This window comes from Malaya genurostris, chromosome 3 (genome assembly GCF_030247185.1).
Source record: "Malaya genurostris strain Urasoe2022 chromosome 3, Malgen_1.1, whole genome shotgun sequence".
Lineage (NCBI taxonomy): Eukaryota > Metazoa > Arthropoda > Insecta > Diptera > Culicidae > Malaya > Malaya genurostris.
In genome coordinates, this window is record NC_080572.1 from 275,063,865 (window position 1) to 275,076,635 (window position 12,771).

The 12,771-nt window shown below is 37.6% G+C and overlaps 1 protein-coding gene across 2 annotated transcripts in view; it reads left to right on the top strand.

Annotated features, from left to right (window-relative positions):
* The window catches only part of LOC131439397 (glycerol-3-phosphate dehydrogenase [NAD(+)], cytoplasmic), a 36,563-nt gene that overhangs the window by 2,960 nt on the left and 20,832 nt on the right, over window positions 1-12,771 (top strand). For both annotated transcript variants that reach the window (XM_058610347.1, XM_058610346.1), the window contains exon 2: window positions 7,110-7,287. In XM_058610347.1, the coding sequence (XP_058466330.1) occupies window positions 7,110-7,287 (178 nt within the window). The remainder of the gene's footprint in view (window positions 1-7,109; window positions 7,288-12,771) is intronic.

Sequence of the window (12,771 nt, forward strand, 5' to 3'; positions counted from 1 at the left end):
AATATTTTTAAGAACATCATACACGCGAATCACGACCATAAACACTGTTCAAGGGCTTGTATTGTGAATCCTCAAACGAACGAATCTATATTAGAGAGAAACTGGATACGTGAGATTGAGTATATGCAACTGAGCAGACCTGTTCCCTTGCTTGGTAAATAGCTTGTGCTCTCATTCTCAGTTAACACATGCACTAAGCAATCCATGGCAATGCAGTGGAATGAAGGGCTCGCTCCCTTTAAACTGTACGAGAATGAAGACGTTTGCTTCACGGTGTGCTCCAAGACGCGAAGCAAGGTCATATAGGCAATTTTTATGGTGTTTTTTCAGTGTAGGTTTACCGAAATCATTTTTGAACATAATGTTTGCACTCCTAAACCAATTCTGATCACATTTCAAAAATATTTTAAACATTGTTTAGCATAAATTTTGCATTCGAGCCCATTTCAAAAATGATCAGATTGTTTCTTTGGAGTTTACACTGTGTATATATCCTAGAAACACAAGCAATCTTCTTCAAATTAATATTCATCGGAACTAAAAGTGTTGAATCTAGTTTTCTCATAAGCATCTTCAATATGAAAACCATTCATCAAATGTTAACCTCATGAAGCCAAGTCATCACCTGGCGAACATATTCATGAACTAATGAACGAACGAAGCAGTTCTCCTGGCTTGGGTTGTGATGTGAATTTTACCCGACATACGAATATGTGTGAATGGCACAGAGGATGAAACTCTTTTGTTAACATTTGTTGCTTCAATTTTTAAGCCCTGCACTGTTCGCCTCATCTTGTGTTTGGCTTTTATCGTGCGCATTTAAATCAACGCCCGAACGCATGTAAAATACAACTTGCTGACCTGTTTGGAAATTTTACCGCGTTTTCTGGAAACTCATAAAACAAAGAGTTTCCAGAATAAAAATTTTATTAGATCTCAAAATTCAATGAGAATCCAATTAATTGATATGATGGAGCTAACTGTGAGGCTTACGAGCAAATACAAGTACGAAAACCTGTTTTAGGCATTAAAAATGCCTTACTCTTCACTATACGGAGCCGGAAATTAAAAATTAGAAAAGTAGCCGCGCAACCTTCTTCTGTCATAATTTTGAACGTTAATAACACAGTCATTTATTGATGGCTTGATATTATTTTAAACAACCAAGTGATTCGCAACATCGTTTCAGTATTTCAATTGCATACTATTGAAAAATTGGTTAGAATCGACCTATGTTTTCACTGACCAATCACAGCAGGGCATATGATGTCATCCTATTGATTTTTCGTGCGCAGCCGACGGTTTCGATCATTGGTCTGCACCTAGAATTTCATATAGTAGCAGATCTGTTTCGTTCGGTATAGGAAGTATTCACGTCATGCAAGAAAAAGTATCGTTCCCTTCTGCATCGCATGAACGTTCGCACAAAAGGGAATCTATAAATATATGCCATCTTCAAATTTTAACTTCAATCGGTCGCCAGCCGCTTATGAAACAGGTAGCTTGTTGCTCGCTAGATGCTTGCTTTTTGTGGTGTGCACACCGTGTTCGCTTAAGTATATTGAATCTGTTGATTCTACGGGAACTAGCCAGTCAGTTCAGAACTTTTGGCGATAGATTTTCGGAACCTAATTTGAAACGCTTGTATCTCGGTAATTTGTTGATGGATTTGCCACATTCAACATGTGTACAGTGTGGCGCTGTATGCCAAATATGTGTTCGTTTGTGTGAGTGTTCACTGCATTGCAATTCGCTTCACCGGTGAGCGATTGGGTTGCTAGGGTTACCACAATGTTAGCTTCTCTCGCCCGGCCAGCAAAAAATTATGGGGGTGGATTGTCAATAGAAACGTCTTAATGCTTAACACAGAAAATCGAATTGAATTACAATATATTTTTTGGATTGCCAATAGTAAAATTATTGTTTTAAAAATATGCGTGTGATCCGGCAGCTATGGGTTGCAGAAAACGCTCTTGAACGCAGTTGACGATGATATATGAGTAAAGTTAGTCATTTAGGGGTTAGCCAAATTTTGTACTAGGGCACATAACCGTTTTCATTATTTTTACGTTTCGTCTTGGACTCATCAGTGCAGAGCAGTTCAAATTGAACTGCTTAGTGCTAAACTCGGCAGTTCAATTTGAACCGCTAAGCAGACGTAAAGTTTCTGCTACTTACAGAACACTTTTTGTTTTGCAACGGAGTGCAATGTCTTTTCTGACGTGCCGAACGAAAACGTGTTTTCGACTATTTCTGGCCGATGCAGGTATGGTCATTTAGGGGTTAGCCAAATTTTGTGCTAGGGCACATAACCGTTTTCATTATTTTTACGTTTCGTCTTTGACTCATCAGTGCAGAGCAGTTCAAATCAGTGCAGAGCAGTTCGCTTTCTGCCGAGTTTAGCACTAAGCAGTTCAATTTGAACTGCTCTGCACTGATGAGTCAAAGACGAAACGTAAAAATAATGAGTAAAGTTAGTGTTTCACAATTATTTAAAATTTAAATCTGTTGATGAAAGAGTTTCAAAATTGCATTTTTAATGTTATTATGATCGGTCGTGTCTCGTACACAACACTGTATTTTTGCCTTTTTCATATAGAAAGGTTATGCAATCGCAGTAAAAACCGACTTTTAAACCGAGGCCGAATATCATATACCATTCGACTCAGCTTGACGAACTGAGCAAATGTCTGCGTGTGTATGTGTATGTATGTATGTATGTATGTGTGTATGTGACAAATAATGTCACTCGATTTTCTCGGAGATGACTGAACCGATTTTCACATTCAGTTTCAAATGAAAAGTCTTACTGTCCCATAGATTGCTATTGAATTTTATCTGTATCCGACTTCCTGTTCCGGAATTAAGAGGCAATATGTGTAAATCTATGAGAAAATGCGCAATCAATTTTCTCGGAAATTTATGACTCGATTTTCACAAACTAAGATGTCTTAGAATTCTTTAAAAAATCCCCGAAAAGTTGATCCAAATCCGACTTCCTGTTCTGGAATTACAGTGCGATTAGTGAAAATTTTCAATTTCATGTGAATTTGGCGAAACAAGTTGCAAACCTTGTTGGCTGGTGGATATATAAATCTACTTTGGGACTACTAGTGCCAGGTTTCCGCTTCCTGTCGCACCGGTAATAGTGAAGGAAAGCTCCAAAAACGACACTCACTTCGATTTCTCAGCAACGGTTAAACCGATATCCACAAATCATGATTCAAATTAAAACTCTCAGTGTCTTTAAAGATACTGTGCAATTTCATCCAGATCCGACTTCCGGCTCTGAAATTATAGGGCAATGAGTATAAAAACTTTCAAACTGTCGAACAAAATGATGCAAAACCGGTACGCATCAATACGTGCAGGTTCAGAATCTGAAAACACCACCGCCCAACACACAGCGTGCTCTGTTCAATTTTGTACAGCGTGCAGGGTTGCCACATTTAAATCTATGTTAACTTGACATAATTCTTTACAAATTGAAAAGGTGGTGGTAATTTATACCAAAGAAAGTATTTGATTTTATTCAAGTTTGAAAAAAAAAACTTGACAGATTCTTCTAGTAATGTTTTTGGGAACATAAGTAATATGAGAAAAGCATCATTACACCACTAGGTGGATTAAAAAAGGTTTTTTTTCTTTATTAAAAATATTTTCAACGCCTCTAAAATTCTACATTAGTTAGCTAATAAATAAGTTAATTCATTTAGAATTTTTATCAACAACGTAGCTTCCATTCTCATATTTAACAGATTTGAAAATGATGGTTTCACTAGTTAATGGGTCATTCGCTTTACATGCCTATATGATCTAGATTTAATTTTGCTCTGAATTAGCTTGTTTGGGATGGCGATAAAAAAGCTAAGACAAATATAAGACAAATTTGATAAATTCCCAATGAAAGGTAATTATTCAAGCTTACTTGCAAAAAATTCTACCCTCTTGCGAGCGGCCTTCCGGCAGCTATGCGATCGTGAAGCAACCAAAATATTAGTTGTTTTTTTGAATTTAATTGGTTAAAATTTGGTACAACTAATCGATTGTTGTTTTTTCTAAACTGTCATTTTTGTTTTTCGATCAACAGAAACGATGGTTGAAATAACAAAAATTTTGGTTAAAAAAGATGCTGTCAGTTAGTTAAGACACACACCTTTAAATTTCAATAAGGATTTTAGTTACAACAACCGACCTTGTTTTTGATTTAACAGTTATGTGAGTTGAAGAACAACTCGGTTTTAGTTGTTTTAGATATTATGATTAGTTATTTCAACTTAAGCGAAATTATTGATTTTGAATGACAATAAAATATTACTTATTAATATACGTTGTGATTTTTTAAAAGAAAATTCGGTGTGTTAAGATATTACCTTCCATCTATCGGTATGATAAAACCTTTCTCTGCCCTTGCTTTATATGAAAGGAATTATTCATTGAAACCATTTTTATTTTTGTTTTTAATATACTGTCTTCTAGAAGTGATGGTCTCAACGAAACTTTCTTATTGTGACCACTATATTACTAACACACTTAAAACCATTTCTAGAGCTCGGCATAATAAAATGCCGAAACTGATCAGCAACACCTAACTTTGCTGATTACTCAGTAATCAGTACGCATGTTTCTGAGCTTCGTTAAATGCATTCACTGATACTTCGGTAAAATTCTTCATTTTGCCGAAATTTGGCATAATTGTTTGCTGAATTTATCAAAAAACAACAGATATGCCGACATCAGCAGTTACGTTTGCCGAGATTTCGGAATATGCGCTAGCTTTTTCCGAAATTCAGAACGCCAGCTGTCATTTCTTGCCGCGTTACATTTTTGCTTCGCATTGCGCGGTTATTTTCTGGTGAAATTTTCTAGTGAAAAAATGAATATTTGAGAAACTGTTAGTAAGGAAGACGTAAGAATCTACGATCTATTCAGTAAGTACGATTGCAACACATTCTTTTTAATATAGAAAGCAACTTCTATTGCTTATTTCTATTGTCGTAAAGTTATCATGGAATTTTTGGAAGTTAACTCAATATATAAAAACCTATTTTTATTTTCATATTTCCAGCTCGACTCAAAGTGGCCGCGTCCGGAAGCGTCGCTATTAGTAGTGATGTCTGAGGAATTAGGCGAAGGAGACTGCTCTCTAATTTGGAAAGATGTAGTAATTCCCGCGGGACCGGGAATACTGTCAACATTCAATGATCTTTGCATGGCTTATACAGTATTCGGTATTGAATGCGAGCCTTCCGACAATTTTTTTTAAATTATTTTTTGCCATTTGTTTTCAGGTAGAATAAAAGGCCTCTTTGCACTACCGGCAAAAAAATTGTAAGTCTCCTTTAAGTGTAAATAAAATAAATTTTTGATCCCAAACGGCCTGTTTATAATGTTGACAAATCACGAATTAAATTAATCGGTTAACTTTTTAATTACTGATGATTCAGTAATTTATTTTATCGTTTTTCTTTTTTTTTCATTGCGTTACTGAATACTCAGCGAAAGTTTAACTGAACAAACAGTAAAACTTCTGCTGACGATTTCGGCAATATTTGACGTTTGTCAAATTTGAGGGTGCCGAGAAGTTCAGTAATTTTAATTTTTGCCAAGATGATTACTGATTCCTCAGCTGTGCGAATCTCGGCATTTTTTTTTGCCGAGACTCAGCTAAAAAATTTAAGTGTGTACGAACAAAAAGTCGAACCGAATGAACTGATTTTTATTTTTTGAGTCATTGCAACTTACAGTTTCAACAGATGATATGAATGAATATTAAACATTTTCAATTTAATCACTTTGTTCATACAATCTTTGTACATGACTTGAAGATAACATGATGCTCATTCATTAACATGCATTTCACGATGGAGAAACAAGTTGATTTTAAGACCAAAATTCAAGCGCATACAATTCACTGGGTTCTAGTTTTGGTTAAACACGTTTTGTTAATTGCAATATCTCTAACGGCTATCAGTTCTGTGCATAGCACTACTATATATCAATCGTTTCTTCTTGTAACACCAGAGCAGTAAAGATGTAGATAATTTATCATCACATTAATATTCTGACAACTAGTGTTATGATAAACATTAATTTACTATCATTCAAAAGTTACTCTTCACGAGTTTTACAAACGTATAATAACCGAATTTCGTTTGCATGAAAATGTTTAAGAAACGCGCTTGAATTTCAACTAAAGTAATGGTTGATTTTCCATTGCGATTTTTGTTTTGCTTTGTGCTGTTTTTGACATTAGATAGTACTAAAAATAACATATTTTTCAACTACTTCAATATGTGCAAATCAAATAGCAAATTGGTTGAATCAACTAATTATTAGTTAAAACAACGACAGCAAAAATCAAAAATTGCGAGATCGTAATTATTTTATTGGAGGGTTTTCCGTGTAACCGGAACGAAAAAAAGCGCGAAGACACGCTTTTAAGTTCCTTCTTGAGTTTTATTCATTAATTCCTCCTTAGTTTTTGCGACAAAATTGGTGGAGTTCAGAGTGGGCCAGAAATTCTTGGTGAAACGCAACTGAGGGACGTTTAGCGAGTTTGCCGACTTGGGTACCAAATCGATATTCAGCCGCTCCATCTCCTCCAACAATCGCTTCGAGTAGTGAGCCGACGCCAAATCCGGTTAGAAAAAAAAACGGCGCCTTACTATGATTGATGCCATGAAAAATCGGTGACTTTTGTTCAGTATTTAAAATGCAAAGGTTATGCACGTACAAAGCATAAATAAGATTGTCATGCAACCTACTGTATGGCTATGAAATTTCATTCTAAGGTGTGTTTCCTAAATAAACTTATACTCGCTGAATAGAACCCTGGTCTAAATCACAATTAGAATTATTCTTTATTAGCTTTGAAATGGGAAGTTAGTTAAAAAAAATTCTTTATTTTCAAGATTGAATCTGTTAGATCCTGTGTTCCTGCCGTTCCAATTATAATTGTCCTATACCTCTAGAAAATCCCATAGGATTTGAGACAATTATGCATAGAACTACAGTGTTCACCTCATTTTTTCGTAATTAAATACATAGAAAACTACTTTTTTCCACCGAATTTCTCACAGATTCTTCTCTATCTTTCTTCTCTCTAGGGGTTCGGCGATCGCCAAGATCGTCGGTGTAAATGCCAAGCGGTTACCGAACTTCGAGGACCGTGTCACAATGTACGTGTACGAGGAGGACATCAACGGCAAGAAGCTGACGGAAATCATCAACACCACACACGAGAACGTCAAATACCTACCTGGACATAAGCTGCCAGAGAATGTCGTAAGTACAATCGGCCGCCGCGATGACACCGGCCACCATCGAAACTGCATCCGATCGTAGACCGTCCGTGGGGTTTCCATGGGTGCCAACCGCGTTTTCTAGTGCTATTTTTACCGGTCACAAAACGTTTTGATCGGTGGCCAAGATCAATGCCGCATCAAATAATGCGGTCGGTTAGACCTTGAAGGAAAACGGCCAAACCGGTGAGGGCACGTCCTTTCCGCCCACTGCGGAAAACTGCGAGAGATCAGCTGGCGATGCGTGCCGAAGTAAATCACTGTTCGCAATTTTGTTTTTGTTTTATTTAATCGGTCGAGAAGCTCGTAAAAAAAATGTTTGCTCGAGAAGCGAAAAACAAAAACGAGATAATGGTTTCACAAACACATTGCAATGGGTTATTTCCCGATATCAAAACGAATTGTGAGCTGAGATAAGCTCGGCAATTGGCGGAACATGTTCGTCTTCGATGATAGACCATCAGTGTGGGCCTCGATTATGCAGTTTCATGATTAGTAAATCTTTGTACGGCAGTCCATAGTTGCCAAAACACCTACGGGACGCTGATTACTAAATTATCTTATCAATAAGCTGTCAGCGGAGACAGACTCTTAGACACGAGCGAACAATCTTTTCGGTCTCAGCTTGTTTGTTGATTGTATAATTCATGATAGCGCGAGGTTTAGGAATTGGTAAACTTTGGCCCCGTCACCGCCCGTTGATTGAGCAAACGACATTTGCTTCATTTGAAAATTTGCCGACCTTTGGACCTGGTCCAAGTTCCAAAATAAGACAGTGATAACAGTGTTAATTTTTTGACTGCTCGAACAATTCGCTTTCCAACCGGTTTTCCGGTGGAATCTTTCCGTGCAGCGAACATTTTCAATATCATATAAATACATACCGAGTGCATCAACAGACATTGACATTGATCGAGGCCGAGAATAGCTTATGAATGCCACCAGCTTGCGCTCCGTTGCATATAGTACGTACATATGTAAGTAGCTAAGCGGCAAACGACTCAAGTTGTGTCTAACAAGACCAGGCCGGAACGGCTGTCGAGCAAGACAGCGATAGTGAATAATTGACGCGGGTAGTGTTGACTTATGGATGTGTTGGCTGCACTCGACTTGCATCAGTTACATCACACGGTGCATCGATGCGAGCAATCGATGTCCAGATAGTACCCCGTTAAAGTGGTGGTCGGTCGGTGCGGGAAACGGCGTCCATCAGAAGGGAAGGTAAACACAAGTTCTTATCTGATAATGGACGGAAAAGCATTGCCAATCGCGTTACCTGGGTACTTGGTATTGCAGCTCATGTCGAATCAAAATGTGATAAATGAAATATTAAATTTAATTTATTTCCAATGCGATTCATGCCTAACAATCGATTTGATGGTGGTGTTGCTTTGTAACGGGGAAACTACTTCCGCTGCCCTGATTCCTTACCGTGAAAAAGAAAATCCGACGGAACAGCACAGTGCCACTTGCATTCGTTGGTTGCGATGGTAAATGAAGCAGTATAATTAACTCATTGATTACGAACTAATTTGCTGTTGCACCCACTCATCCTTGAGCACTGCGTAATTGCGTTGTTATCGCCGTCCTACGAGCGACAATGAGTAAGAGAATGGCAGATATCTCGTATCATTTGTTTACTCGCCTTCTGGAATGGCTTCATTCGATTGCCAGATACAAGCGATAAAATCATTTATTTTCTAACCCGATTAAACTATTAGCCACAAAACAAATGTTGCATCAAAGCAAAAATCGAATCGTTTTGTTCGTCGACCTCCTCCTGTCGACAGAGTCCAACGTTGTGGACTCACAACAATTGTCGTCGATAAGTTATTCTAATTTATGTATCCAGACAGCTTTGCAATGCATGCTAAATGTTGCTTTTACGAGTTCGTTTATTTTGCACTGGTTGTTAGCAAAGTTTTATTGTCTCGCATTTCTTGCACTCGGTTGTATATTTTAACGGCACTCTACAGTCTGACGTAGTTTAAAATTTGAACAAAAGATATCCGGCAGCAATCATATTGAAATAATCGACAGCTTATATTAGTCATATTTCTAATGCAACGATGAAAGTCGCCCGCCTGATATAATCGGATCGTTGTCTTTTTTTTTATCTGAACATATTTAGTTGGTATTGTCAGTTCACTATGCAACACGTTTTTTTTTGTTTCACACAAGGATCTGTGGTTTGAAATGACACCAGCTGTCTCATGAAATGTCATTAGCGGCTTCTGTACGAGTCCATTTTTTGTTGGTGCTTGAATTTTTGACATTAATATTGATGGTGTAATGAAGAATGACCATAATATTGTCTCGTGTAGTATCAATGACCAAATATTTTGATGTGGAATACATCTTTGTTTTCTATATAAATTAGAAATCCAAAAATATACAAATATTTAAATGTGGTCAGGTTTTGAACACTTACACCTCATTCAATTTTTTATCAATTATTAATATCTGCCCATTGCAAATATTTCTAAGTTTCGATTCGACTGTATCAAGCCATGTATTTTCAATTCTATATGATGGTAATTTTGATTAATGGCGAGCTGTGTCCTATTTTGTCTGCTAAAAATCTTAGACACAATACTGGCCTACTTGATTTCCCTAACGGAGACAATGGTTTTGAAGGAGTAAGCGATGTATCAGCTGGGAAGCATCGCTTTGATTGGTCAGTCAATGCAAAGCCGAAACTGTGGAAGCACGCGAATCTATAAATATAATCGAAATTATTTTTATAGCTTCAGTTAGAGGTGTGCGAAACAGCTTATGTTGGTGAGCAGCTCACCAAAATGAATCGATTCGATGTATCAGCTCATCAGCTCATTTAGATTGAACTGATAGTTAATTTTGTGACCCGCTTTTCTTGCGCCGTGAGAGGTAAGATTTCTTACTGATAATGTCTCGTCCAAACCGTTAAAAAAGGATAGATGCATGCATGTTAGAAATAACGGAACTTGGTGCAAACATTTTTTCTCGGTTAGAACTCGCTCATCAAGAGCAGAACATTCGTTCAGCTTGTAGCTTATTCCCCTCTTCACAATGCGGCGAACTGGGTAGCAAATGAGTGAACTGATGAGCTGCGGTTCTTTCAAAAAGAGCTGTGAGCTGTCAGTTCACTTTTATGATTCGATTCATTGGAACAGTTCAGGAACTGAATCTCTAGCTTCAGTCTCATATAAAATATGTCAGAGAAAGGTTGCTGCTAGACATCAAGTGTCACAGAAAGTGCTATAAAACGATTTGAAGCTTTAACTGGTTTGCTTCGATCTTAAGTGTCATGCGAGTTTAGATGAAATGCTGTTATGTCGTTTTCGTCTGAGAAATCGGCAGCTACCCCTGCGTGATTAAAATTAATCTGCAGCTATCTTGCGTGATTAAAAGTAATTGTTAATTTAAACAAGATGAACTCGATTAATAATGAGAAAAATTTGATCGCTTCAACCGAAATCGCAGAATGGAAGTACCAAATAGCGACCACAAATCGCTATGCTACACATTCACAAGAGAAACTTAACGCTATACAATTAACTGCATGTATGTAAGAATTCAACATAAGCTTGATGAAGAAAATCTTAAGGGCTACTAAGGACAGTACGCTAAAGACGTAATTTGTTTTTTGCTACTTTCCCGTTTCAAATTAAAAACCCACCTGACAATCTCAGAATGATTCAATGAGTTTACCGCTCGTGTTGTATTTTTTTCTGACTGAAGAACTGCTGAAAATTGGAACACTCGGAATTGCATACCTCTAATTGTTCTTTCAATATCTCGGCTTTAAAGACATCAATCCACCATGACAAAGTCTAGATAATTTAGTTTAGATGCGATTAGTGCATCAAAACATATATGTTATCGCGATATGAATAAAGTCTTGTATTTTTCTATAAAACAAAGTCAGTTTCAATGCATCCGCCATTTTATTAGTTTTCTGGTGGTGTTCGGGAAAAGAAGAGGAGAGGAGAGAAATCAAATCTACCCAACAAGGTTCCTAAACACACAGACGCAAAGGGAATTTAGGAAGTCAGGGAGGAAAATTCGAAATCTATACGCGACCCACTGTCCTCAGGCCTTAAATATCGAAAGCCGTGGCACTAAAGCTTGCTTCAGATAAAATTGGAACGAAGACAATTGCCTGTATTTCAGTTATTTATTATTGAATTCAAGATATTTTTTATACAAATGTAGCGTTTTCTTCATACTTTTAAGAAAAAAATACGGATAAAATTATTCGTCACGGTTTCGAAGGAATTCTCGATTTTTTCCTGTAACACGACTCATTAGGCGGCGTACACCTTCTTCGTCCATCGTTTTAGCTATCTTATTCCACCAGGTCGCCATCTGATTGATGTCTTTGGCAACCTCTCCTTTTGCCTTGAGTCTCCTCTTCATGATTGCCTAGTATTTCTCAATAGGGCGGAACTGGAGGCAGTTGGGTGGGTTAAGGTTTTTCGGAACAAACTGGGCCCCTTTCTCTGCATACCATTCTTGAACCACTTTGCTGTAATGACAGCTTGCCAAATCTGGCCAAAACATTACGGGATGGTCGTGGGATCGAATGAATGGAAAGATTCGTTTTTGGAGAAACTCTTTTTGGTATAGTTCCGATGTCATTGTCTTATTTGTAACGAAAACTTTCGTTTTTTTGCCACAGCTGCAAATGTCCTGCCAAATCATAAATTTTGCAAATTTGTCGGCAAAAACAAATTTAAATTTGGCTGGAACATCCCCACGAGCCGTTGCCAAGAAAAATTTTTGACCTGGGATTTGCCCGAAGTCAGCCTTGACATAGGTTTCATCATCCATCAGAAGACATCCGTCGAACTTGGTCAGCACCTGGTCATATAGTTTCCGAGCACGAATTTTGACCACACTATTCTGTTTTATGGTCCGATTTGGCTGTTTGCTAGCTCGATACGACTTGATTCCTTCCTTAATCGTCTTCAAAATATTACCACGCAGTTTCCGGTCGACAGTTCCACTCCGACGATTGGCTTGAGGCTTCCGAATCGTCGTCAATATTTCCTTATACCGTTTGATAACGCACCATACGGTATTTCTGGGCAATTTCAGCTGTTTAGCTAGACTAGATGCAGACCACAATGGATATTCCAAATAACTGTGCACAATTTTTTCCCTTCTTTCGGCTTTCATGTTGATTGTTTACAAAGTACAGTCGATTTGCGGAATGTCAAAAATCATACGTGAAGCTGACAAAATTTTCGACACGTGGGCGCCAAGAACTTTCGAATCCGTCCACCAGGAGCGCCACAATATAAGCAAAAGTTTGTTCCAATTCTAAATAAAGCAAGCTATAGGAAGCACATAAATATACACCCCTATTCCGTACGTCGATCGATTCGAAATATTCCGATCGAATGTGCAATTCCGTTCGAGTTGGGTATGAACACTAATATCATTCGTTCGAGTTGTTAAATTTTTTAACATTGCTTGATCGACT